Consider the following 24,033-nt stretch of genomic DNA (forward strand, 5'->3'; position numbering starts at 1 on the left):
GTTAATAACTGGCTGTGGATATGCTTAATTTGCTTACAGCAGTAGCAACATTGTGAAGACTTATCTTGGGCCAAAACCCCTCCTGAATTAATTAATTATTCTGATATACTCACAAATTTGCCATTGGAATTGCCATTCTTTTGGCAGATTCACTGATTGCACCACACAAAAATCAAGTTAATGCATGGTAGTCCACACATCTTTGTTGTGAACATTTCTGGCCATGGAGTAGCCCAATTTAAAAAAACACTGAAAACAAAAGAGAACCAAGACAGACTTTTGGGGTACTGGATGTGCACCATGATTCAGCAGTTTGGCAGTGGCTAAGGAAGGGCTATGAAGCAGAAGAGAAGGTAAGAGCATACAAAAGTGCTGGGACAGTTCTCCTGTATATCTCAATTCACGAGCAGGCGATCAGCTGTGCTCTGCAGCTCTTGGTTAGAAGGCTCATTATCAACCCAGACACCAGCTCCCTGGTTCCCTGGTTCTGCCTCTGGAGCTGATGCTTCTTGGTCAGATGAGATGTTCTGTGTCTGCTCTATGAGTAATAAGATTGACAAGTACCCCTAGGACCTTGATGTGTTCAGTCCCACAGCTGCAGGTTTGTCTATTCTGCAATTACTGTCTCCTGCACAGTCCTTGATTTAGAGCTGACAGGTGCCTGGCAGTACCAAAGGCACTGACTGCCCTTACTTTGTATTATTGTGGATGGCCTGGCTTTATTTTTTTTTTTCCCTATAATTCTGTGTATCTTTACTGCCATATCTGGGGCTTTAAAAAACTTACAGCAGTGATAAAAATTAGAATCCTGACCAGAAAGCTCTACAAACACAGTGTGGCATTACTTTCAGGCATTATCAAAAGGCTAATAGTTATCTGGGTTAGCTCAAGAGTTCACCAAGCTCTTGAGCTAACCCAGTGTGTTTGGGAAGTACAATGACTGCTCTGTGGCAGTTAACAGAGCATGAAGCAGATGCTGTGCATACTTTAAAAACTAAATGCAAAACTTTTCCTACCACCACATTTTCTCAGAATTCAGGGTATGTCTAACTAAAGGCTTGCTCTCCCTCACCAACACTTCTGAGTATATAAGAAAGTCTGATCTAACTTTGACTTTCTAGAGAGTTTTCACAGGTTTTATCTGGAGTAGAACACCTGTAAAAGTTATTATACACAGAGCTGGACTTTATTCAAAAGAATTGATAAGTCAAAATTTGAGTTGGTCTACATATCAAGAAATGGATCTACATGGACATGCGTTCATTCAGCCACAAAGCAAGCCAACTATTGCTGTATTCCTTTGTCTCCAAAGTTTTCTGGAAGGTTTATCTGAGTTCATCTTCTCCTATTTCATCTTACATGCTACTGAATGTACCTCACCCTTTTTGCTCTCCCTGAAATGCCACCCAAGTTACTCCTGACTTCTGTTCAAAGGTCAAGTCACTTCAACAACCTCAGGTGTTACTGACACCGACTGCTGTCCTGCTGTGGTGCTGTGCCATTCTACCTTCCATATAGAAGGAAGGCAGAATCTCTTTGCTTGCTCTCTCTCATCTCTCAGTTTTTTGGAGAACTTTCCAGAGCTGTTCAGAAATTTTTATGAGCCATCCTACATCCAGGAGACCACAGTCTTTTCAGTCTCTAACTTATTCCCGTCCCTTAAGTCCAAAAAAATTGGCTCCATGGAGACAACTTGAAGTTTCACTTCTCTTGAACTGAGCTGAGCTTATTTCATCTGAAATAAAATTTGTGTGTTTTCCTCTGCTGTCTGTCCATGTCTGACCACTAACTTAGTTCAACCTAAAGTCTACAGAAGTTGACTTCATCATCTTAAATTTTCTTTCTGTTGCTGCTTTGTCTAGGTAAGTCTTGCCAATTTACTTTCCACACCATGCCTATGATTTACCCATACGACCTCCAGCCTGTCACTTCAGTAGTTTTCATTGTTATTTTCTGAGGCCTCTATAAAGAATTCTCTTTGCATTTAGTTTCACTGAAAATCCTCCTGGGTTTAAGGAAAAAAAAAAAACAAAAAAGAAAAGTTGCCTTGACTTTCAAGGCCTTTCATGGTGAATTCTGACTCTCCCTGCAGCTTTCTCATTTCTGAGTTGGAAATCATTTGTGTGAGCTTCCAGTGCAACTCCTTTTTCAAGCAAAGTATCTTTATGCTTTCTCTAAGGACCCTTCTGTAAGGTATGTTTTCCCTCAAGACAGTAGTCATGTCTTTCCTTCAAACTCCTTAGCACTCCCCTTTGTTATTGCAGTAACAAAAACCCTGACAACCAGGTCTCTGGTGTGCAATGATCACTACCCATCAGCTGAGCAGCTCTGTTTTGTTGCTTCTTTATGCTCTTTCCCTCCCTTTGGTTTATTTTATAGCTGCCAAATCGGAGGGGAGAGAGGAACACACAGGATAATCATCTAAATACTGGCATAGATGGGATGTGGGGGAAACCAAAGAACTGCTGTACCCCAGAATGAACTAAATTAATGAACACCACCATTATCAGATGAATAGTATTTCTCAAAAAACAACCTCTCTGTGCCTGACCTTTCAGCCTTCATCCTCAAAGGAAAGCTACAGTCTAACTTCAAAAGATGAGCCTGAGAACTAAAAGTTCTTAACAGTCTGATACAACATAAAAAAATAGGGGGGGAAATAGGATTTTATTGGACAATTGCTCCTTGTTATTTCTCAATTGCTCCAGATTCAATTGCTTCAGATGTGCCAGCTACATACTTCTTTTGAATGTTCTCATTGATTAAAAACAATATCGTTGCATTAATCTCGGAGGCAGTTTTCTAATCTCAAAGTTTTCTGCTTGTTTTCAGATGCTTGTTTGCCTGAAAACTTGGTTGTTTAGGACTCTCCCCACAGATATATCCCATCTTCTGTTCAAAGATAATTCTCTTCTGAAACCTTTCTTCACCTTGATCTGTCAATGGCTATAAATATACCCTCATCACATGTAACTTGAGGTATCTAATTTAGGTCTCAAAGTTTCTTTCTCTGCTGTTGTAGACAGGCAGTTTTCTTCTCTGGAGAGTGGTCAGGAATGCCTAAGATGGCAACCTATTTTTCTTGGTGGCTTATTTTGTACAGTACCTACCAAACTAAGATCATATTCCATGACTAGAAATGGCAATAAAAATAAGAAACAGCAAAATATACTCTGAGGAGCTAATTTTGCTTCAGTCCTGTAGAATTGCATTTTGCAGAGAGCTGAGTCCAGACTTTTCAGCTGGAGAAAGGATGGATGACAGCCCTTTGAGCATGGGATGGGGGAGTGAGCCCCATCCTTCATCCTGATGGCCAAATGCAGAGCTCAGTACTTCACACCTTGGCCTGTGTCTAACCCTGCAGTCATCTTCTCATAGGGCAGAACAGTACAGAGAGGAAAACCGACGCCTTTGTGAGCGGAGATTTCACCTGATGTTTTTCTGATGTGGAACTGGACTAATTAAGCTGGATTCATGAGCAAAACATCCAGAGTGCATCCTGATGGCAGGAGCACAGCTCTGTAGGAGTGTAGGGGCAGCTGCCACTATCAGGCCAGGGTGCACTGTCAGCCATTGGGTCTAAAATAATCCTCAGGCATGTGCAAAAAGTAGAACTTTTTGCATGTTAGTAGAACTAATTGTGTGTGAAATAGCTCCCAGTCTCCAGATGCTGAAATAAAAATAGCAGTTTGGGGGTTTTTTTTGTTTTGTTGTTGGTTGGTTGGGTTTTTTGTTATTTCTGGAGAGCTTTGGGTGTGAATGATAGATAGGGAAGGTGGGAACACTGCACTCTAATGGTGAGTGTACCTTGATCACCACATGGAGAGTAACTGCTTGTGGCTTCCTGTGTGAGGACTTGGTATCTTTTGGTGCCTTTTTCTGGTGCTGAGCACTTAGGGAATTGCTGCCAGACTGGTATGTATCCCCATTTGTTTCCATGGCCCTATCACATCTGAATAGCATTATATATGGCAGACTTTAAACTTCTGCATAACTAAGCAGCATGAATGCTGCTTTCATTTACACTGGCAGGTAAATAATTGTACAAATTCCGAGTTCTGTCCTGAAGCTGGGATTTTTACAGGATCAAAAATTTTGGAAGGTATCAGGGAGTAACAAAACTGACAATTAGGAAATAATTTAAGAAAAAGGGTGCATTTTCAGTCAGTGGTTGTAAAAGCAGAGCATGAGCGTGTCAGGATAATGCTCACAGGAATTTTTTTGCTAGTATTATTTGTTGCCTAATTTTTCTGAGCTGGTCACACTCTGTGAGGGAGGCATCTGTTAGAAAGGAATAGTATAAACAGAAAAGGATGCTGAACCCACCCCTCCAAATGACTAGCTTAGTTTGTGCATATTTACATCTAACAGAGCAATGCTGTTGTCATATTCTGTTAAAGAAAATGTTTGTGAGTATTTAGTAGGTGATGAGTGCATTTATTATGCATTAGCACAGGAGAGGTCTGAAAGAGAAACAGCTCTCCTGGGGGCTGTTACAAGCCCTCTCCTGAGTAACACACAGGATTTATTAAAGAGTACAAGACTGGAAATGTCTTCACAGATATATTTGTAGCAAAATGGAAGTTCTGCTGCATGTTGCTCTCTCAATTAAAAGCAAAGTTTATCTGCTGCAGGGGCCAGGAAGGATTTGGGAGATGCAGATTCTTTGGGGCAGAAAGATAGGAATCACTTTAGTAAGGTTTCAGTGCTTATTTGGACCCTGCTGCTGGAGTGATGTTGGTTCTGGTGTGGCATCTTACAGTGAAAACATGCTGGATATATTCAAAAGGAAAAAGCAATGCAAGGAAACTTTTGCTAGATCATAAATGTTTCTAACTTTTTCCAACCCATAAATCTACCTCTAATGTGGTTGCTAGAATTTTATATGCTACCTTCCCAGGCTCTTCAATCTGTAGCATTGCATCAGCAAAACAGGTTGTGACCAACAGCTTTAAGTGACCAGAAAGTGTATGGTGAGGCATGAGCAAGCTGTGCTGAGGTGCCCCAGTGCAGTGAACCTCCTCCTGTGTCAGCAGCTTCTGGGGGCATATTCCCTTCTTTGGATTTTTGAGCAGCATGTTCATTGCTTTTTATTAAACCAGAGGGACTCCTGATGGAAGCTACAAATTTCCAGGCATGTTTTCCCAGTCTGGTCACATCAGATATGGGTCATGTCTGTGCAATCTGTAGCAAAGCACAGCTTGAGATGAGCAAAAAACAACTTGAAGTTATTCCTTTACTTCTTCAGGTTACTTCTTGCAGACATTTTCCTATGGGGGGGTGACAAAAGATTTGAATTTGTGCCATTTAACAACCACACGTTTTCTTTTGTGCCAAAATCTAGTTCCGGATCCCTTTTTAAAAAGCATCAGTGGAACATTTCTGTCAAAAATTGCTACATTATTTAGCATTCTTGTCCTGACAAAGAGTAGTTTGGTATTTGGAGCATTCTTGTTTGGCTACAGGGGACACACAAGTTATCAGGCATCTGTTATCCTGGTCCTGTGAGCTCTTATTTCTCCATTTTATCTCCATTAACTTAGTGCTTTTCCTGCAGAGGTTCTGTAACATTTCTAGGTTGATGAAGATTAATAACACTACCCTCCCAAGAGTGTCTGGGGACTACACAGACTCCTACACAGCTACAGCGAGCTCTGCTTGTTCTTTTCCTTCTGAATTCTCACTTCACTTGGTTTCCTCCCTCTTACTTTCTCATTTGTCTGCTTTTTGACCCCCTGTCCCTTCTGTTTGGATAACAGCAGCTCCAACTTTTCCCCAGCTCTCTAATTTCTTTCTTCTTTCCACCTTTCACCTCTCCACACTGTTACACATCCCCTTTGTTATCTCCATCAGCTTACAATTTTTCACTGTTGATCTGTGCAGCAATTTCCATTTGCAGTCAGATGGAGCATTCCCAAACTCCAGCTGTCACTTTGAAGCCCAGTTGCAGGCTCCTGGCATGGTGGGCTGCTCTGGGGATGTATCACACACAGACAGGGGAAGTGCAGGCTCTGTCTCATGATCAATAGATGGAGGCAGGAGAGCACACTCTTACTCCAGGCACAGAACTTGGTGGTGTATTCTCTTTCTTGCTTAAATGTTTCCAGCTATCATTTCTGTGTATTAACATATTTTAATAATACCCAAATACTGTGTGTTGCATTAACAAATGCAAATGATGGGATCGAATGTCAGGTTGTTTAAAGGATATGTGCAACAGGAAAGAGAGATAAATAGAAATAATGAGAGAGTGCATTTTATACATCCCCTATGTTCCAGCCTTAAAGCATGACTTTGTGAGGCTGCAAGTCCAAAATCATGAGAGAAGCAGAAGAGGTAACAGAGGGATCTTGTCTCATGTTTTTTGGGCTGCTGTACCAATCACTCATCAGACATTTTTTATAGCTTTAGCTAATTTCTGTTCAACACCTTGTTACTAAATAAACAAAATATCTCTTCTGGAGACCAGCAAAAACAATTGCAGTGAGTAGATCTGTAGGAAGTGTCCACTGTAAGACACTTAATAGTGCCTCATAAAATTATTCAGAATTTTTTCCTTCTGAAACTCTTACAGCTGGAAGTCATGGAAAAGAAAAAAAATGGATAGATGAGGACAGCCTGCATCTGCTCCAACAGCAAATTTTTTCAATATCATCCATGAATAGGCAGTACATTAATAAACATATTGGTAAGCAATGACATGCTAGTGAAGTAATAAGAATGGCGCAGGAAAATTGAATTGCAAACTAAAAAGCACTAGCAGAACACTTGGGAAAATCAACCTTTCTAGTCTCTAAAGTGTTTAAGTATCAAGCCTTTAAGATATCAGAAGATATAACTAAAAGAGATGATTGCCCTTAAAATCGTCCTAGTCTCAAACCAGGAGAGTTTAAGATACAATGGAGAGAAATAAAACCCAAAAAAGGGTAATTTTTCAAATGCAAAAGAGAAACCCTCTGCATCCGCAAAATGGTACTTGTTTTAAAAACTCCAGGTCTGTGCTCCTAAATACCTGTGTGCATTTGATTGCACATAGAAGATTTACAGCCAGAGGGATCTCTGATATCTAATCTGAAAACAGGTATGGTCTGGGAGACAAGAGACTGAGCAGACTTTTGCTGCTGGCTGCTTTTTGACAGTCATTTCAATATATATAGTGGGAAATATTCCGGTAAAACTGCATTCTCTTGGAATATATCATTTTATTGATTTATTTCAATCAATTCAACTTATTCATTTATTCACAGTGTGAGAAGGAAAAAGAAAATTATGTTGTGTTTAAGGAGGGAGAGAGGAGAAAGGGGACCAGTTTGAAGCAGATCAGGTGGTCAACCTGGACAATTGATATACAAAAGCAATTCCTCAGAGGCATGCCAGAATCTATGATTAACTTTTGTGGGATTAAACCATACTCATGCCAACAAAACCCTGAGGTTGGGATGTGTAGGGGGTTATTTCTTTAAAAGATAATTCCAGTAAGCAGAAAGTCCCCTCTGCACAAGTTGTCAGGCTGCACTTGCTGGTGTCACCATGTGAGCAGAGGCTCTTGGAGGTGCTTTGCTTTTCCATCCATACTGCCAGGTAGGCAAGTGGCACTCCTAAAGTGTGTCAACTAAAAATATAAAGCTAAAGTTCTTCTGTTAAATAAGCAGAATGTTTCCTTAGGCTGAGGAGTAGTTATAATTGTGTTTTTTCCGCCTTTTATTCTCTTTAGTTAAATTGCCATCCAGCAGTTTATGTCTCCTTGCATTTGAATTAGGTGGCAGAGTTGTCCAGTATGAAAATGTGACCACAATAAATTGAGGTTTTTTTCAAGAGCCAAGCTATGGGAGGAGAGAATTAAAGTGCCATGTGGAGTATTTTAAGAAGCATTTTAACTAGGCTGTAATCACATATCATTCTTCTATTCTTTTGCATGAAATAACTGCTCTAGATAGGCTGCACAACTCCCTTCCTGAATTACAATAGCAGGAGAGAATTGTTTACTATTCCCAGCTCTAAAGCTTTCCTGCTGCATGGGGGCTGATTGGTGTTTATGGCTGTTTGCAGAAGGGCTATTTAGTCAAATAAAACAGACCCCATTCCCCACTGAATGTAAGAGAGGGAGAGATATCAATCCCAGGGGCTGTATCAAGATGGGTGGAAAACACAATGCATCTGTAATGAAAAACCCAGCAGATAAGCAGCTGTATTATAAAAGTCTGTAAGGGTTCTGGTCATAGCATCAATCAAAGGGTGGAATTGTGTTGTTTTATCTCTCTGACCTCAGAGCAGGATTTCCTTGTAATGCAGCCATGGTTTAACCCCAGCTGGCATCACAGCCCCGCACAGCCACTCTGTCACTTCACCTCATTTCAGGATGGGGCAGAGAATCTGCAGAGTAAAAGTGAGAAAACTCATGGCTTGAGATAAAGTCAGTTTAATAAGTAAAGAGAAAGCCACAAAAGCCATCAAAGCAAAACATGGAGTGCATTCCCCACTTCCCACAGGCAGGCAGGAGTTCAGCCATCCCCAGGAAAGCAGGGCTCACGTGTAACAGGCACTTGGGAAGGCCAACACCATCACTCTTAATGTTCCCCCCTTCTTCCCCTGCATGAAGTCACATGGGGTGGGATGCCCTTGGGCCAGCTGTACCAGCTGTGCCCCTTCCCAACTCCTTGCACACCACCAGCCCCCTCGCTGGTGGGGTGGTGGGAGGAGCAGGAAAGGCCTTGACACTGTGCAAGCTCTGTTCAGCTGTAATGAAAATATCCCTGTGCTATTGGCGCTGTTTCCAACACAAATCCAAAACACAGCCCATACTAGCTGCTATGAAGAAAATTAACCATCCCAGTCAAAACAAAGATAAACACTTTTCTAGAAATTCTCACCCTGTAAGTAAACAAATCTAGGACATGGCCCCTTCCCTTTAGTGACTCTTGTTCCTGACTCTCTCTAATACAAATTCCCAAGGAACCTCTAAATTTCTCTTCAACCTTCCATTCAGTCCTGGATGCAGTTCTTTAATACTCTGTTTTATAAGATATTGATGGCCAGGACATGTCTTGTGATTGATCTAAGATACTGCAACATAACTTGGTCCAAAAAAGGTCTGAATTTGTTACCTCTGGAAGACACTGAAAACAATACTTTGTGTCCTGCAGCATGGAGAAATGGCATGGCCTTGCTTTCTAAACTGCATGTGGTCAGAAAAATGTGACAAAGCCAAGTTTGAAAACCTTTACAATTTGTTTCACACCTGTCAGGAGTTCTGAGCACAGTCCTGTTTTATGTAACATTAAAGTATGCACTTGAGAGCTGCTGGACTGGGAACAACACCATGAATACCATTCATGAGTTTTCACTGAGAATTGGTACAACACACACCAGTCTGCTCATCCCTCATAGAGGAGAGGCTCACAGCTACTGCATGCTCAAAACAACAATTTGACACAAAAAATATTATGTGGCTATCAGCACCAGTATCTTCAGGATCAAAAATTTGGCCTCAAGTGCTAACATTTTTCCCAAGTCATGTCTTTACACTCAAGTTGTTGTATGAATCTCTTGGACTCCAAATGTTGTGTCTCACAGCATAGTCAGGAGGCAGCACACAACAGTGTAGGTGCACATCTGGCAGGTGTAAACAGCAAAAGCAGGAATGTTTCCTCACAAAAGGAAAATGTGAGCATTGGTTAATGAATGTTTGCAAAGTGCTCCCAGTCCTTCAGATTATGCTATTATTGAACTGAACATCTTTGATTATGCTATGGCTGTGCTGAAAGCTAAATGAAGGAGCTGGTTTTCTTTAAACAGTATCTTATTCTTGATTAGAGTCATCATTAAATCGTTTCAGATCTAACAAAGTGAGCAGCAGATGGAGCACAGCAAAGACAGCAGAAAAATGTGAGATTTCAGAAGAGAATCAAACTAGGCAAACCCAGAAGTAATTCAAAAGACCTCATACCAAAATTCTGGCTAATATAATGACATATAGCATATTTCTGTGAATTATAACAGTTGTGGAAAATATTCAGGGTATTATTTTGTCTTGTGATACATGCCAATAGCAATCTTGTGCTGGAGAATTGTACTTCTGAATACATCCTCTCATGTTTGGTTTTGAGAGTCTCCCCACCTTTTTAGACACTACAGTGATTTTGAAAATTTTAAATGGAGTTTAGTAGAGTGGAAATATCAGCCAAGCCTATAGCTAAAGATCACATAATTTTTTTGTATCTGATGGATTTTGCTACGCTTCTTGCTGTACCTCTCTCTTCCCAAACTAGTGTCCTGCTTTTCAAGATCTTGAATTGCCCAATTCAGCCTCTAATCAGTTGGCTTCTCCATCTTCCTCTGACATCCCACCAAAAGTTTTCTCTGTCTTTCTACCACACCCTTTCTCATTTCCTCAAAGTTAATTTCTGCCTACATCCAGCATGAAAAATCTTAAGTTCAAATTTGGCATCCATTGGAAACAGTCAGTGGTAGACCTCAGCTCAGTTTTTCTATCTACCAATTGCAACTAACTTGGTTGCTGCAAACCTTGTGAACAGAGCTGCAAAGGGGAAATCTCATGAGAGCAAGAATTATTTAACATAACATTATATCTCATCCAGATCCATTCCTGGGTGAATGAAGACAAATTACAACCAAATAACAAAGAAGCATACAGAAGGTTTGTTTTGAATTTCTTTCTAGTACTAGTCCAAGGCCTGGTGGAGTTTCTTCAGTCCTGATAAAATTTCACATGGTACACTTTAGGACTGGTACTGCATCAAATTGTATCCCTTCAGCACTTATAGTGCACACCTTCCATTTATTTTAGTTATTACTACTCCATAAATATTTTAAGCTAAGAGGAGCATGACAAGGCTCATGTAAATTTTTTAACTGCAGTTTTGATCTCACCTTTATCATGTTAATCTCGATTGGTAGATTTCTTTATTTTTTTATTATGCTGTTGAAATATTTTTACAGTCTGTGATTTATCTCATTCATTCAGCTCATGCATTGCTAGACCTAAATTCTAGTGTGTGCCCCATGCAGGGACAGAGTAAACCCATTGATCTGACTATTATTTATTCACCAGCTGCTGAATGTAGATGCCTGTAGTGGGCTTCAGATTCCCATTGTACTTGCATTATTCAGCTCTAAATAATTTGAAATATGACAAAAAGGAATAAACGCAACTCAAAAGAAATTTTAAAAGAGACAAGAGAAAATATTATTGTCATTTTACCTTCTTCAGCTCTAATATAATATGCTCTTCATAGATATGTCATCTGTAAGATAAAGGGAATATATTTTTCTGGCATTTTATTTATTCTGCTTTGTTATATACATGTCGTGAGTTAAAGTTTTTCCTAAAATTTAATGATACTGTATTGGACTTGACATAGGTGTAGGAATTGTATTTTACCTTTGTGCCTGATGATGTTTTAATAGAGCTGCACCCAGAAAGGAGCTGTATCTGCCCCCAGAGCACTGTGCAGCTGCAAGGCTGTTTGTACAGATGCAGGCATGCAGCTGCTTTTCCTGAAAACTTGGTCAGGCACTTAGCAGCAGCTTGTCAGAAGCTGTGCAGCATCTTTTAGTATCCCTTAACAAGTGAAGAAAAAATTTGTGTCATTGCTTTCTATTTAAAAATCCATGCTGAAGGAACAAGGAGCATGACAATAATACAGAACTGGGCAAGTAAATTAGTATTTTTCTGCTTTGGCAGTCAGTAAAGGCCTTTCTCCACCATTGCCACTGTGCTGGCAGCTCACATGTTCCTGTGCAATGCAGTACCTAATTTTTTGAAAGCCAGAGAAAAACTGCAGTTCTTCCGTATGTTTAGTATGCATGTGTCCAACACACTGTCCTTCTCATGGGAGAGTCCCGTAAGAGTAGTTGTTTTTAAGTTAGATTGTGATATAAATGTAGCTAGAAAGCAACAGCAGTGTAGATATTCATTCTTTGCATATAGTCCAACTTGTTTGTCAGTGCAATAAATAAGACAACACTGATGAGAATACATTTCCTAACAAGGTGGTGGCCTTTTTCAAGCCATCCCTGCACAGATGCTGGGTCATAGCAGCTACACATTGGATGAAATGCTAAAATTTGAGTCTATGATTTTATTATGTTGCTATTGCATGTGTTTTTCAATTTCCTTTCCCATAGTTTGGTGCTAACTAATGAAATTATTGCATTCACTCAGGTAAGATGTTTACTGGTGTACATGACTGGCTGGGCACTTAGCTGTCCACACTGCATGCACAAATACCTGATTTGCAAGTGCATTGTTCAACTAAGAAAATCTCAGTTGATGTTCCTAATTCTAGCTGAAATGCTCCTTCATTTTAAAATGGCAAACAAGTTCTGATTACCTTGTATCTTCAAGATGAAATTTTTTTCTCCTTCATAAATGCTTCAACTCTACTTTTCTCATCACTTATCTCAAAAATACCTTGGCTGCCTTTTTATTAATGTTGTAGGACTAGAACAAGTAGTTGATTTTAACCTGATTGTACTCTATTTTATACCCAGTGACAGGGGGTCTACAGATCAAATTCAAATTAAAAAAATAAGTTAGACTGGGTGACTAATTGTAATGTATGTTTACCAAAGAACTATCCTGGTTTATGATACAATGAGATTTCTCAGCATATTTTGTCCAAGTTTGACTCTGTCAGGCTTAGGCAACATAAAAAGTTTTTATGATTTATTGTACTTGCAGGAAATCAAGAATGGAGCAGGAAACACAATTGCTTATTGTTTCTATTGATACATATTTAGATTTTTATAAGATGGCTAAAAGCATGGCTCAAGTAAACCAGAGTGAATTATCATTAGGGATTTATTCACTGGAATATAATCATAATTGAAACTGAAATTGTAAGGAAGAAGGTATTTCATAAAATACTGTGTGGCTTCAAAAGCACTAAAACTGTCAACATGTCATCATAGGGTACTTTCATATTCAACTATGACCTCTTTTTTATTAATTTTTTTTCATTTTGAAATGTTAATCCATTGCAGGGAAAGTAATTTGGATTGGAGTCCACTTTTTGGAATAAAATATTCTCCAGTTTGGATTTTTTTTTACTGCTTTTAGTCCCAAAAATTGTGATGTTTTTCCTTTATTCAAAATCTTGAAATTCCTTGTGCAGGAAGATAACTAATTTCTGTCAAGCTCAATCTATCATTTTCATCAATTAAAAGTTCTGTGTTTAACATTACATCTCTGAATTTCAAGTGTCCCACACAGGAATTTCTGTTGACTCCTGTTCCAGGAGAAAGAAAGGATTAAAAATCATTCATGAAAAATAGTGGTTCTGAATGACTCCTTGAGCTCAAGTGATTGTTTTCAGTCATTTATTTATTTTCAGATGATATTTGGCAGCTGTTTCTCAGTGCTGTCATCTGTAACTGATTTCTGGCACCTGAGCTATGGCATGGGCAGGTCAGGATGAATTGGCAGCAAATATAAGGGAAGTGTGTGACTTGCACTTCATGTGTTATTTACAAAGGTGTGCCAAATGAATGTTACAGCTCTGGATAAGTGGAAATGCTTGTGGCCAGAGATGAACTGCTGGGTGTACATTTGAAGGCAAAGGCTGTGAGTATTTCACTCAGTAAAGATGCAGAAGCCCAGCTATCACCTGAAATTACAGGAGCAGTAAAAATGAAATCCCTGGATGGCTATGGAGAACATTTAGGAGCTGTTTCACTATATTGGGTGCTGTCTGAACTTGAAACTCCTTCTGGATACTGTTTACATCTTTATTTACCTTTGCACATAGAGAACTTGGGTGCCTGCTCCTTTGTCTGGCCTGCCTGGCAGCCTCGCTGTGCATTGTGAGTGACTCCAGCAGCATTATTTGTATTCTCTGTTTTGTCTGAGGGGTTTGACTTGCTAGTTTGTGACTGCAGGCAGGGCAGCAGAGATAGGAGCTAGCTTCAAAATTTACAGGGACTTTACGTGACAAGTTGTTCTGTTGTGTCATCTTCTCAGTTGTCTGCATGGTGACAGCAAGAAGGCAGCCTGAACTGAGTAAAAAACGTGACTGCACTGGTCTTCTTCCCCCTGCCACAGCTCCTGATGTCTTCAATGGGTCCTAAACTGCAAAAGAGAGAGAGAACCTTCATAGCTCAAATCTGTAATGTTCTCCTTTCCTGTGGGTTCAAAACACCTTCTTGCAATAATCAAAATGCATTCAGCAGCAGGGTCTCCAAGGACCTGACAAGCCAGTCACAAGGGATGGTGTGGTGGCATTAAAAACCAGTCTGTGCTGCAGCCTGAACTTACAGCCTTGCTGTAAAAGAAATGCTTAGAGACACCCTGTGGCAGCCTTTACTGAGCTCTCAGAGAAAGGGGATGCCAGGTGTTGCTGAAAGGTGAAACCCGAAGGGGTGGGGATGAATTTCAGTTTCCTTCTTTCCATGCTGCTGCACTTAGAGGGAAGATTCACTGCTAGAGAAGAGAAGTACTTTCAAGCAGGTTTTCCAGAGGAAGAGGAGGCTTTTGAGGCAACCAAAGCCTGTATGCAGGCAAAGTGATGTGGAAGCGCAGGGCTTCATGATGCAAATCAGCTCCTGCACACTCCAGCCCAAGCTTGTGCAGGTTGCCAGCAGTCAGTGCTCCCTGTGTCCTGCAGGTTAGCAGAATGAGGGGAAACATGCAAAACTGCTGTGCAGTGTACTTTCAGAGAGGGGGAAAAGAAGGGCTGGGAAGCTTTTCTTTTGAAGCTTCAAGATTCTGTGTCTGGACCAAGCTGGCTCCTTCCATATCTGCTAGAGAAGAGAAGTGGTTTCATGCAGGTTTTCCAGAGGAAGAGGAGGCTTTTGAGGCAACCAAAGCCTGTATGCAGGCAAAGTGATGTGGAAGCACTGGGATCCATGATGCAAGCCAGTTCCTACGTGGTCTAGCCCAAGCTTGTGCAGGTTGCCAGCAGTCAGTGCTCCCTGTGTCCTGCAGGTTAGCAGAATGAGGGGAAACATGCAAAACTGCTGAGCAGTGTACTTTCAGAGAGGGGGAAAAGAAGGGCTGGGAAGCTTCTCTTTTGAAGCTTCAAGATTCTGTGTCTGGACCAAGCTGGCTCCTTCCATGTCTGGGCAGGAGATGCTTATCAAAAAGGGAAGAATACAATGGTTCTAAAGAAGATAGTTAAATTTTTTTGTGTGAGTAGTGGGACATCTTGAATCCTATTAGCAGTAGGAAAGTGGTCAGGGCTCATGTATGAGGAATATAAAAAACTGAGAGATAAGTCAGTTTCTTTAAAATAAGTTTCAAAAATGAAAGTATTTCATTTCAAATGAGCTTTTACTGTGGAATTTTTCAGTATCACTGGTAGTTTTGCAAAGATTTTTCTTGTGGTTAAAGTTCTTTTTCAACTGATGAATGGTTTTGATGAGTAGTTTTTTGACTTTTAATGATTTTTTCTCTCCTTGCACTTGGTATTCAGTAAGCATGTCTTTGAAAAATGAATCTGCCCAAGAATTGCAGTTAGGATTCTATTCTAAAGAAGAGGGACAAGAACCCTTCAGTAAGCATCATACTGGACTGATTTAATGTAAAGAGGGATGCTGCTTTTGTAGAATCACCTCTGTTTAACTTCTTCATGGTACTTTAATACACAAATTTATTTTTTTTTTCCAAATGAAGAGTATTGACCCATGTACGTTTCCTTATTTAAAGGTTCTTTTATTGGGAATTAACTGCCACAAAAATACTAATTTATCAGAAGAGGGGAATCACTTCAGCAACATGTGGTTTAAATTTGCCCCATTATTGAGACTGCCACTTGGTTACCACAGATCTAATTTTCTGAAGTGCTTTCATATAATTTTTGTATATGACCTTCACTACTAATACTCTTAAAATAGTATGCATTGCTATCTGCAGCACTTAGTTCTCAAAAAACAGATGAAAAGCTGGCATAATAAAAAAAGATATTGCTTCCTTACCTTTCAAAGGCCTGCTTTGCTGAGATTTATTTTTTCTCTTGTGTCTCTTCTATCTGAAAAGAATGTTTCCTCTAGCAAACCTGTGGTTTAGCTGCATGTCAGTGATCAGCATGATCTGCTGGTTTTTTAGTGCTTTGCTGTGGTTACCTGAAGAGGCAGCTGCCTCTGTTCTCCCACCACCCTCAGAAATGTGCCTTACATTGGCCTCCACTGTTTTGCTCCACTTGTTATTTTCTTTCTTGTTAACTTACAGGATACCTTTAATTGCAATGGCAAAATGTGAAGGCACTGAGCACTGGGAAAGTTCTGACACTGTGGTGCTCCCTCATTACAGAGCTCTCATACCTGAGTAATTCCTATTCTGGATCAATTAAAAGGTCTGCCCAGTGGAACAAGTGAACATGTAATCATGAGGTTTTTCTCAAGAAATTGATGGCAGGTTGCATATGAGGAATAAATGTTTTTCCTGATTAAGTTTTATGTGTAACAAGTAGACATGCCATTCAAGCTGTTATGACACTGTAGTGAAAGATAAACTTCATACTGAAGAGGAGGTGGGGCTGGGATTTCTAACCCCTTGTTTCTTCCCCTAAGCTTCCAGGTATTTCATTTTCCTGCTGCTGTTTTCACCTGGGCTCAATGATGCTCTGAGAAACTATTCCACACTTCTCTGTTTGAATAAGTACAAGGAGTACAAGGAATACATTTCAATGTTTTACAAATGGAGGCCCTTGAATTTAAATAACTTTCTATAGACTCTGTAAAATTACATATTAAAGGTGGTGATAGTAGTTGCTAGTTGCCTTGATGGCTGAATAGAGTTTTATATGTATACATATATATATATATGTATAAATTTTTATTCTGTGCTCTAATACTGCCATGGGAATCCAGCTTCTGTCTTTGCAGTGCAGAGAGCTGTCAGTCAGATTCAGATTCCCTGATTTCATGACTGCATTTCACTCTTAAGCCATGCAGATCAGCCATGCATGCTGTCCTGCAAGAGTTTGGGGCAAGTGCCAAAATTGTACTTTGGATGTACGGAAAGATTTACTTTTGTAAATCAGTGGGGACTATTCAACAAAGCTGAAATGTAAGGTTTTATGTTAATGGGATCCAGGTAGAAGTCAGCTAGATTTGTGCCCTTTGTGAACAAAACCAAGACTTGAAACCTTGGTCCCCTGAGGAAAACAATTTAGCAAATAAGAATTTCTCTCAAGGCAGATCTGACTTCTGCTGCAGCCTGATAAACAGCAACTTCATTGGCCTCCTGCAAAAGGATTATGGAAAGTGTTTCCCCCTTCTGCTGAAAAAACACCCTCTCTTGTGAGTGCCATCAAGCTGTTTGCCAACATCTGACAATGTGAAAAATCTAGATTTAGGCTTCTGCCTCAGATTTCATCCTTTCCTTTCCCCACGTTGGAGTACAATATCCACATTACCTATACCAGCTCTTGCTCATCTATTTGCAAATTCTCCCCCCTCCTTCATTCCTTGTGTAATAGCAGCCTTGGCAAAGCTGTTTTGTAGAGAGGAGCACAGCCCTCTGCAGGCTGTAGCTGCTGCACTCTTCCTGAACATGGCAAGAGTGTATCAAAAATGTGATTTATGTATTTATATATGCCAAAGTCTCAGCTCCACACTGATGGACACAGGTCTAGCTCACAGCACTGGATGGTGTTTTTTCCTCTTTGCAGTGGACTGGCCCGTTCTGGAGAACAGGACCCTCAAATTGCTGTAGGGAGCAGGTAATTAATCAGCGTCCTTGATTGGGTTTAGGTCAGAGCTGGAGCTGCTGCTGCTGTGCTGCAGAGGAGACTGCTTCTGGTTTTGGCTAAAATACAGCAAATACTGCAGCTGGCAACTGCATAGGCAGGGAAAGGTGTTCAGCAGTTGGCACCTGGCTGATGATGGAAAGGAGTAGAAACAGCACCACCACTGTGTCTCAGGAGTGTAGGCACAGGGAGTTCAGAAAATGGGCTTCATCAGCACTATCTAATTTTCTTCTAGAAAATTTATATCATTTTAATCAGTTTAAACTTGACTCCCTGGCCTTAGGAGTTCCATTGTTTTTATAACAGTTAACACATTTTATGTACAATGAAATATTTAAAAGAGATCTTCAGGAAAAATAACTGCCAGCTCTTTTTAACCTGCAGTCTATTGTGGGTTTTGGATTTTTTCTTTCATGAGGATTCTCTGTATTTCTTTTATAGAGGAATTCAAAATACAGAAAAGACATTATCCAAGAATACGAGTATGAAAAATTACAGCAATTGGTTGTTGTTTACTTACAATTTTTTTTTTAAATTTAGCATTTACTAGACCTAGAAATGTGCTTTTAGAATGCCAGAGCTGTACACAAATACATTATTCAACTTACTCTGCATGAGTGGGTTAGCTGTAACAAGAAATACTATCCATATCCCTCTTCCCTCTTGGCATAAAATATGTGCATATGCAACAGTGTAATGGCTTTAAATGTTTCCCTCTTATAACTTAATGGGTTTTTGGTGGAATTATCCAGGATAAATTTTAGCTAATATCTACAGACAGGGCTTCAGCAGAGAAAAATTTTGTAAGTGTTCAGTGATAGAAAATAGAAATATAACAGTCCTATAAAAATAGTTTTAACGTCTATGTGCTGATGACTCCTGTGCTGTGAAACAACCCTGTTACAGTAACTCCTTCTGAATTGCTCACAGGACCATGAAGTCAAGTCAAGCATTTCTGTGTGGTACCACACCTCCCAGTTTCACTTAATGACCACTGCAGTGCATGAGTTCAAAATACCCTGATGAACAACTAACAGTTTCAATTTTGCCTGTTTTTGTTGGTGATTTTTTTTTCTCCTATGACAATAGATATCAGATACTCAAAGTCTTTTTAGTGACAGGCAGGAAGGCACAGGGAAAGAGAGTGAAGTGTCATTTCTCCATGCCCCGGTGGACTGAAGAGCTGGGGGTGCTGCAGAATGATAATGTGCTGCCCTCTTAAAAACTCCTCCCTGGCCATCCAGGGCTGCATGGCCATGTGTGAGCAGCATCCAGATCTGCCACCATCCTGAAATGTTCTCCCTACACAAAAGGCCAATATAGTGGTGAGGAAATGCAGAATCAGGGATGCAGTTCTTCTGGGAGTAGTGAGTTACGTGTGTCACAAGGTTCCTTTTTTTTGTTTGTTTGGTTTTTTTTTCCCAAGGAGATTCTGCTTTCATTTAGCTCCCATAATTGGCTGAAAGTAACTTCCTTAACTTTTTCTTATAGTACAGAGCTGGAATTTTTGCTGTTGATTTTGAGGCCCATAGCAGAAGTCTGCTGCATAGCTATTGAAGTGCTGCAAAATACGTGCTCCCATGGTAAGAGGGAGAGAGAGAAGGATAAAAGTTTTTAATTGACATTTTGTTCTGAAATTCTCTTGTCCTTTTACAGAGAGTATCAGCTTCTCTTTCCATAGAGTAGGTGCAAATCTGTGAAATATCAGCAGTGTTCCAGGTATGCTATACTCTGGCAAAATTTTATTCTTAGTCCTTTAAGCTAAAACCAGTCTTGAGCTGTGTGAAAGATCCCTGGGCAAGGAATTTAGACCAATTCTCAAAAGAAGAGTATGCTAAAAAGGAAATCCTATAGCTCCAGAGCTGGCAGATAACTGATTCTCTCTTAGTGAAACAGGGGTTTCTCCCATGCATAAAAATTAAGAATTGGAGACAGTTCAAAAGTAGTGTCACTGCTACTGGGAGGGCTGAACTGATAGATTTGCAAGCAGAGATTAAAGAAAGCTATATCCAGCTCAGCTGAGTAACAGAAAGATCCATCAATAATTGAAAGATGTCAGCCCCAAAGTGTATTTAGAACTGCAGAGCAAAAATACCTAGGAATGACATAGGAAAGTTATATATTGAAAAAAAAAGGTAGTAAGAACAAATACACTGAATAGCAATCAAATACGTTAGATCAAGAAGTAGTTCTCTAAAGAGAGGGGTTGCAAGCATGAAAATTACAACTTAGGTTTGCTCCATGGTTTTGAATTCCTGAGATTTCTAAGTGAATAGGGCAAAAATGCTAAAAAGAATGTGTTTTAATGCATGGAGCCATCATGTGTTGAAGGTAGGTGATGGGAATGATCCCTTCTGGCTCTTCAATCTCTTTTGTGCCCCATGCACTTTAACTGAGGCTCACTGTGATGTTATCTATGAAAAGTAATGACTTTGTGGGAACCTGAACTGTGAGATTATGAGCTCTGTTCTGAGGATCCTATATATACCACTTCATCACAGATATTATTGACAGTAAGTGCTTTTACAACTTTTATATATTCTCTTTGTGAGTTGTTTTATAGCAAGGCAGCTAAATCAAGAGAATTTTTCCTGACCAGCTGAGCAACTGATAGGTCTCCTTACAAGCACTTAGGTGAATTCAATGCACTAGGATGATAAAAAGACAGGTTAGGACAAAAGCGGATGTCAAAACAGAACCCTCTGCTCCTTCCATCACCTCAAAGGTTATGTCCCTCATGTAAAATTACTTGGGTTTTGAACCCCACTTTCCCTTAATTCTTTTGTTCAGAAAGTCCATTTGATCCTTTTCGGGATTCATTTGCCCACTTCTGATCCTCTGCTTTTGTCTCTTGTTTCCCTCCCTTGTTCTCTGCACATCATGATCCTTTTTCAGGCTGAGTCATTATCCTGTTAAATTCTCCTAGGAAGGGCCTTTTTCTCAGTCATGCTATTTCTTACTCAAGTGGTGCCTGCAGGAAGATCAGAACAACCCATGCTAGGAAGAGCTCTGTGAGTGGCACTACCTATAGGACAAGCATACAAGTTGTATTGTTTGTTAACTGCAAATTCACTTCTATCCCTTATTCCCTGCCTCTTTAGATAAACCTAAACCTCCACTGGGAGGAGAGAAAAAACATTCTTGACAATTTCCAGAGCCTGAAGATTAAAACTGGCCCAGTCCTGCGTTTATTTGTATGTGTGTGTGCACTTTGAAAAGAATTTTCTTTATCCTGCAAGTCCTGTGGAGTCCACAGATAATATGGCTTCCTTTCTGCTCCAAAATCTGCACAAATCCTCCCCCTGCCATGCCTACAGATGGAAATAGGAAATATTCCCTTGCCAGGCCTGTTGTAAAAAGGAATGTGTCCCAAATGCAATCATTCCTTGTGCACTACATCTTGTGAGCAAGCAGACGGTGTGGCTTGCTTCAGTAACTTTTATATGTAAACAGTCTTTAAAAACATAATCTACATTGTCAAAGCCTAATCTAAATGATGTACTGACATTGCTTACTTTGATATGCTGACTTGGTTTTGAATTCTCTCTGGATTGCCTGGCCCCACATGGCCTTTTTGTGTTTTGTTTACTTTTCACTTAGCTGTCACGTATTTATTCCCATTAGATGTACAAAGTCAATGGATTCAGCCTAGCTTTACAGCTTAGTTGCCTAATACAGCACAGGGAAAAAGCTAAACGAAGCCAAGCAGAGGGGCAGGAAAAAAGCAGAGGGATTCTTCAGGTCTGACACAGACACCAAGGAAAGAGAAAACCAGCAAAAGATGTGGATCTGGTAGAGCACCTAGAGATTACTGTTTTTCCAGGAAAAAAAAAAAAAACAAAAAAACAAAAAAACATGATATGTTGGGAAAGCAGAAATTAATTGATTTGTATACACTGAGTTTCTGGTTTTAAAGGCTTGCTTCTGAATAAATGCCTAACTTTTGTATACATCACATATATTTAAATGTTTTTAAAATCTGGATTTGTTTCAAATGTGAATGGATGGGGAAATGTTATTTTAAAAGCTTTTTTAGTGTAATGAGCTGGTTGGATTTATCTTAGTCAAACAGTTAAAATGGCTTACATGATCTTGTTCTGTGAAATTCTTTGAAGATATGTGAAAATACCTCATGCTGAGAAAAGTATCCCAAAAAACCTACTTGGTGTGATCTTACTCACAGAATCCATAAGACAAATGGGTGTTTGTGAAGTCTGTCACAATTTGGAATATGACTGAAATGTGGACCATCCTGAACGGTGGTCTTCCCTCTGGATAGCCATGCCTGCCCTGCCATGCTTCTCCAAGTAGGAATACCTACCCTGCCTCCAAATGGTTGTTTTCATGGCATTTACAGGGGATTTCATGTGGAATTTAGTGTTGAGGGAGGGACTGTGGTGTCTCCTTTGCTCTTGGAAAAAGGACAGTCCCTATTTCCTCCACGGCACTGTGTCACTGATGGCCCATTGTTATCAGGTCACATTCTTCAGTTTCAGCCAAGGCGCTCAGCCCAAGTCCTTCGTGGCAGCAGCTGGGTACCCAAACTCCCCTTCCCTTGGAGAGACTGTGCTGAAACTGCCCCATTTCCAGGTGCCCTGAGCTCCTTCCAGACGTGGCAGCCTGAGCTTTCCCTCTGTTTTCTGCAGGTGAAGCACGGGAACTACGCCTTTGTGTGGGACGCGGCGGTGCTGGAGTACGTGGCCATCAACGACGCGGAGTGCTCCTTCTACACGGTCGGCAACACCGTCGCGGACAGGGGATACGGCATCGCCCTGCAGCATGGCAGCCCCTACCGAGACGTCTTCTCACAAAGGTAAGCCTTTGGAGCTACTAAGGAAAGGTTTCTCTCAGCTCTGGAGCCTTCTTCTAATTAAATTTTCGGCAGAGGGAAAAAAACCACGTTGTTCTTGCAATCCGCTTCGTTTCTTGCATACGCATTCATTTTATCTGAGACATTGAATTATTCACTTTTCGAGAAACTGCTTTAAAAACACTTTGTGTTGCTCTTATTTGAATTGTTCTTGTTTCTTTTGAAAAACACTAATGAGATAAACTCAACCTCCTTAGAAGGAAAGTGAGGAAAGAGTTGCTTCATTTGTTATAGAGAGTCAGCATTACTCAACCCTTCCTAGTACAGAAGCTGCTTCTTGAAGAAAAAGAATTTGGACAGTGATGGGAAAACTAAAGGGGATGAACAAGAACATTAGGTGTTTTGGTGGAAGGACCCCTGTTAGTACCCAAAAGCATAGGTGGTTATCCCCATACTAATCAATCTCTTGGGCCACTCAAGTGCCATCTCTAGAGATGCTACTGGTACTATGTTTCTACTGGGATCAGAAATACTAAATTAATTGTATGTATTGTGCCTTTGCATACGTATTTCTGCTCCACTCCAGTATTGATTCCTAAATCAGGATCTGTGTGAAATGTAAAAAAACTACTAAACTTCTATCTGCAGTTTGGCACTTAGGAGAAGACATGAGCTAGTCTCCTGACCCTTTTTATCATTCTGAATCTGGTCTCTCAGCCTGGTTTCTGTTGGTTTGTGTTATGTGTATGAAGCAAAATTTTACAGTTGCTGCAACGGGATTTCTGCTGTGTGGCTGCCAGGTAAACATAGAAAATATGCATAATTTGGATTGTTGCCTTTGCCTTTGTTCAAAGACTGTGGTGGGGAGAAAGTAGCCAGTAAGGAACGCTCTACAGATCCAGAGGAACCACTCCCTGCTCACACCTACTGCATGAACAGGGAAGACTTGGATTCTTTGAATCTGTTCCACTTTGGGAGTGACATTGCTGAATTTTGAGCTAGCATAGCAGCAACATAATAAAAATTTCACAGAATCAACAAAAAATTTAGTTTTGATGAAACATGTATATGCTTTGTATATTACAAAGAGTATTAAAACCAAATATTTACCAAATACTGTAATACTCTCATATTCCTGCTGTCCAGGCTGGCTCTGCTTAAAATCTCTGGCCCTCTACTGTTAGGGATCTCTATGCAAAACAAAGGAGTAGGATTCCTTCCTGTAATCTTTCAAATAAATTCTTCCACTTATTCGAGTTCTCAGGTGCTTGTCAAGGTGTTAAGTCATCCTCTCCACTGCCTTATCCCTGTAAGTTTGAGCACAAAAATTGGAAGACATTAGGGAATTTCAGAGTCTGTGTCTTTATTACCAAACACGGTGAAACCGCTAAGCGACGTGTCACAGCTCACACCCACATTCTTCCTGCCCACCTCTGCTGCTCTGCAAGCCAAGGTGGATGCATCCCAAGTGCCCTCAGAGACTGCTTGTGACAGGGTTTATGCACTGAGTATAGT

General features: G+C 40.3%; 1 protein-coding gene across 7 annotated transcripts in view; it reads left to right on the forward strand.

Annotated features, from left to right (window-relative positions):
• Window positions 1-24,033, forward strand: part of GRID2 (glutamate ionotropic receptor delta type subunit 2) — a 681,787-nt gene that overhangs the window by 592,241 nt on the left and 65,513 nt on the right. For all 7 annotated transcript variants that reach the window (XR_011679913.1, XR_011679915.1, XR_011679917.1 and 4 more), the window contains exon 14: window positions 22,355-22,521. Coding sequence is in view for 2 of the 7 variants with exons in the window: in XM_071431643.1 (XP_071287744.1) it covers window positions 22,355-22,521 (167 nt within the window). In the remaining 5 variants the exon portion in view is untranslated. The remainder of the gene's footprint in view (window positions 1-22,354; window positions 22,522-24,033) is intronic.

Source organism: Agelaius tricolor, unplaced genomic scaffold, assembly GCF_023055355.1.
Source record: "Agelaius tricolor isolate 1412-34295 unplaced genomic scaffold, bAgeTri1.0.p SCAF_8, whole genome shotgun sequence".
Lineage (NCBI taxonomy): Eukaryota > Metazoa > Chordata > Aves > Passeriformes > Icteridae > Agelaius > Agelaius tricolor.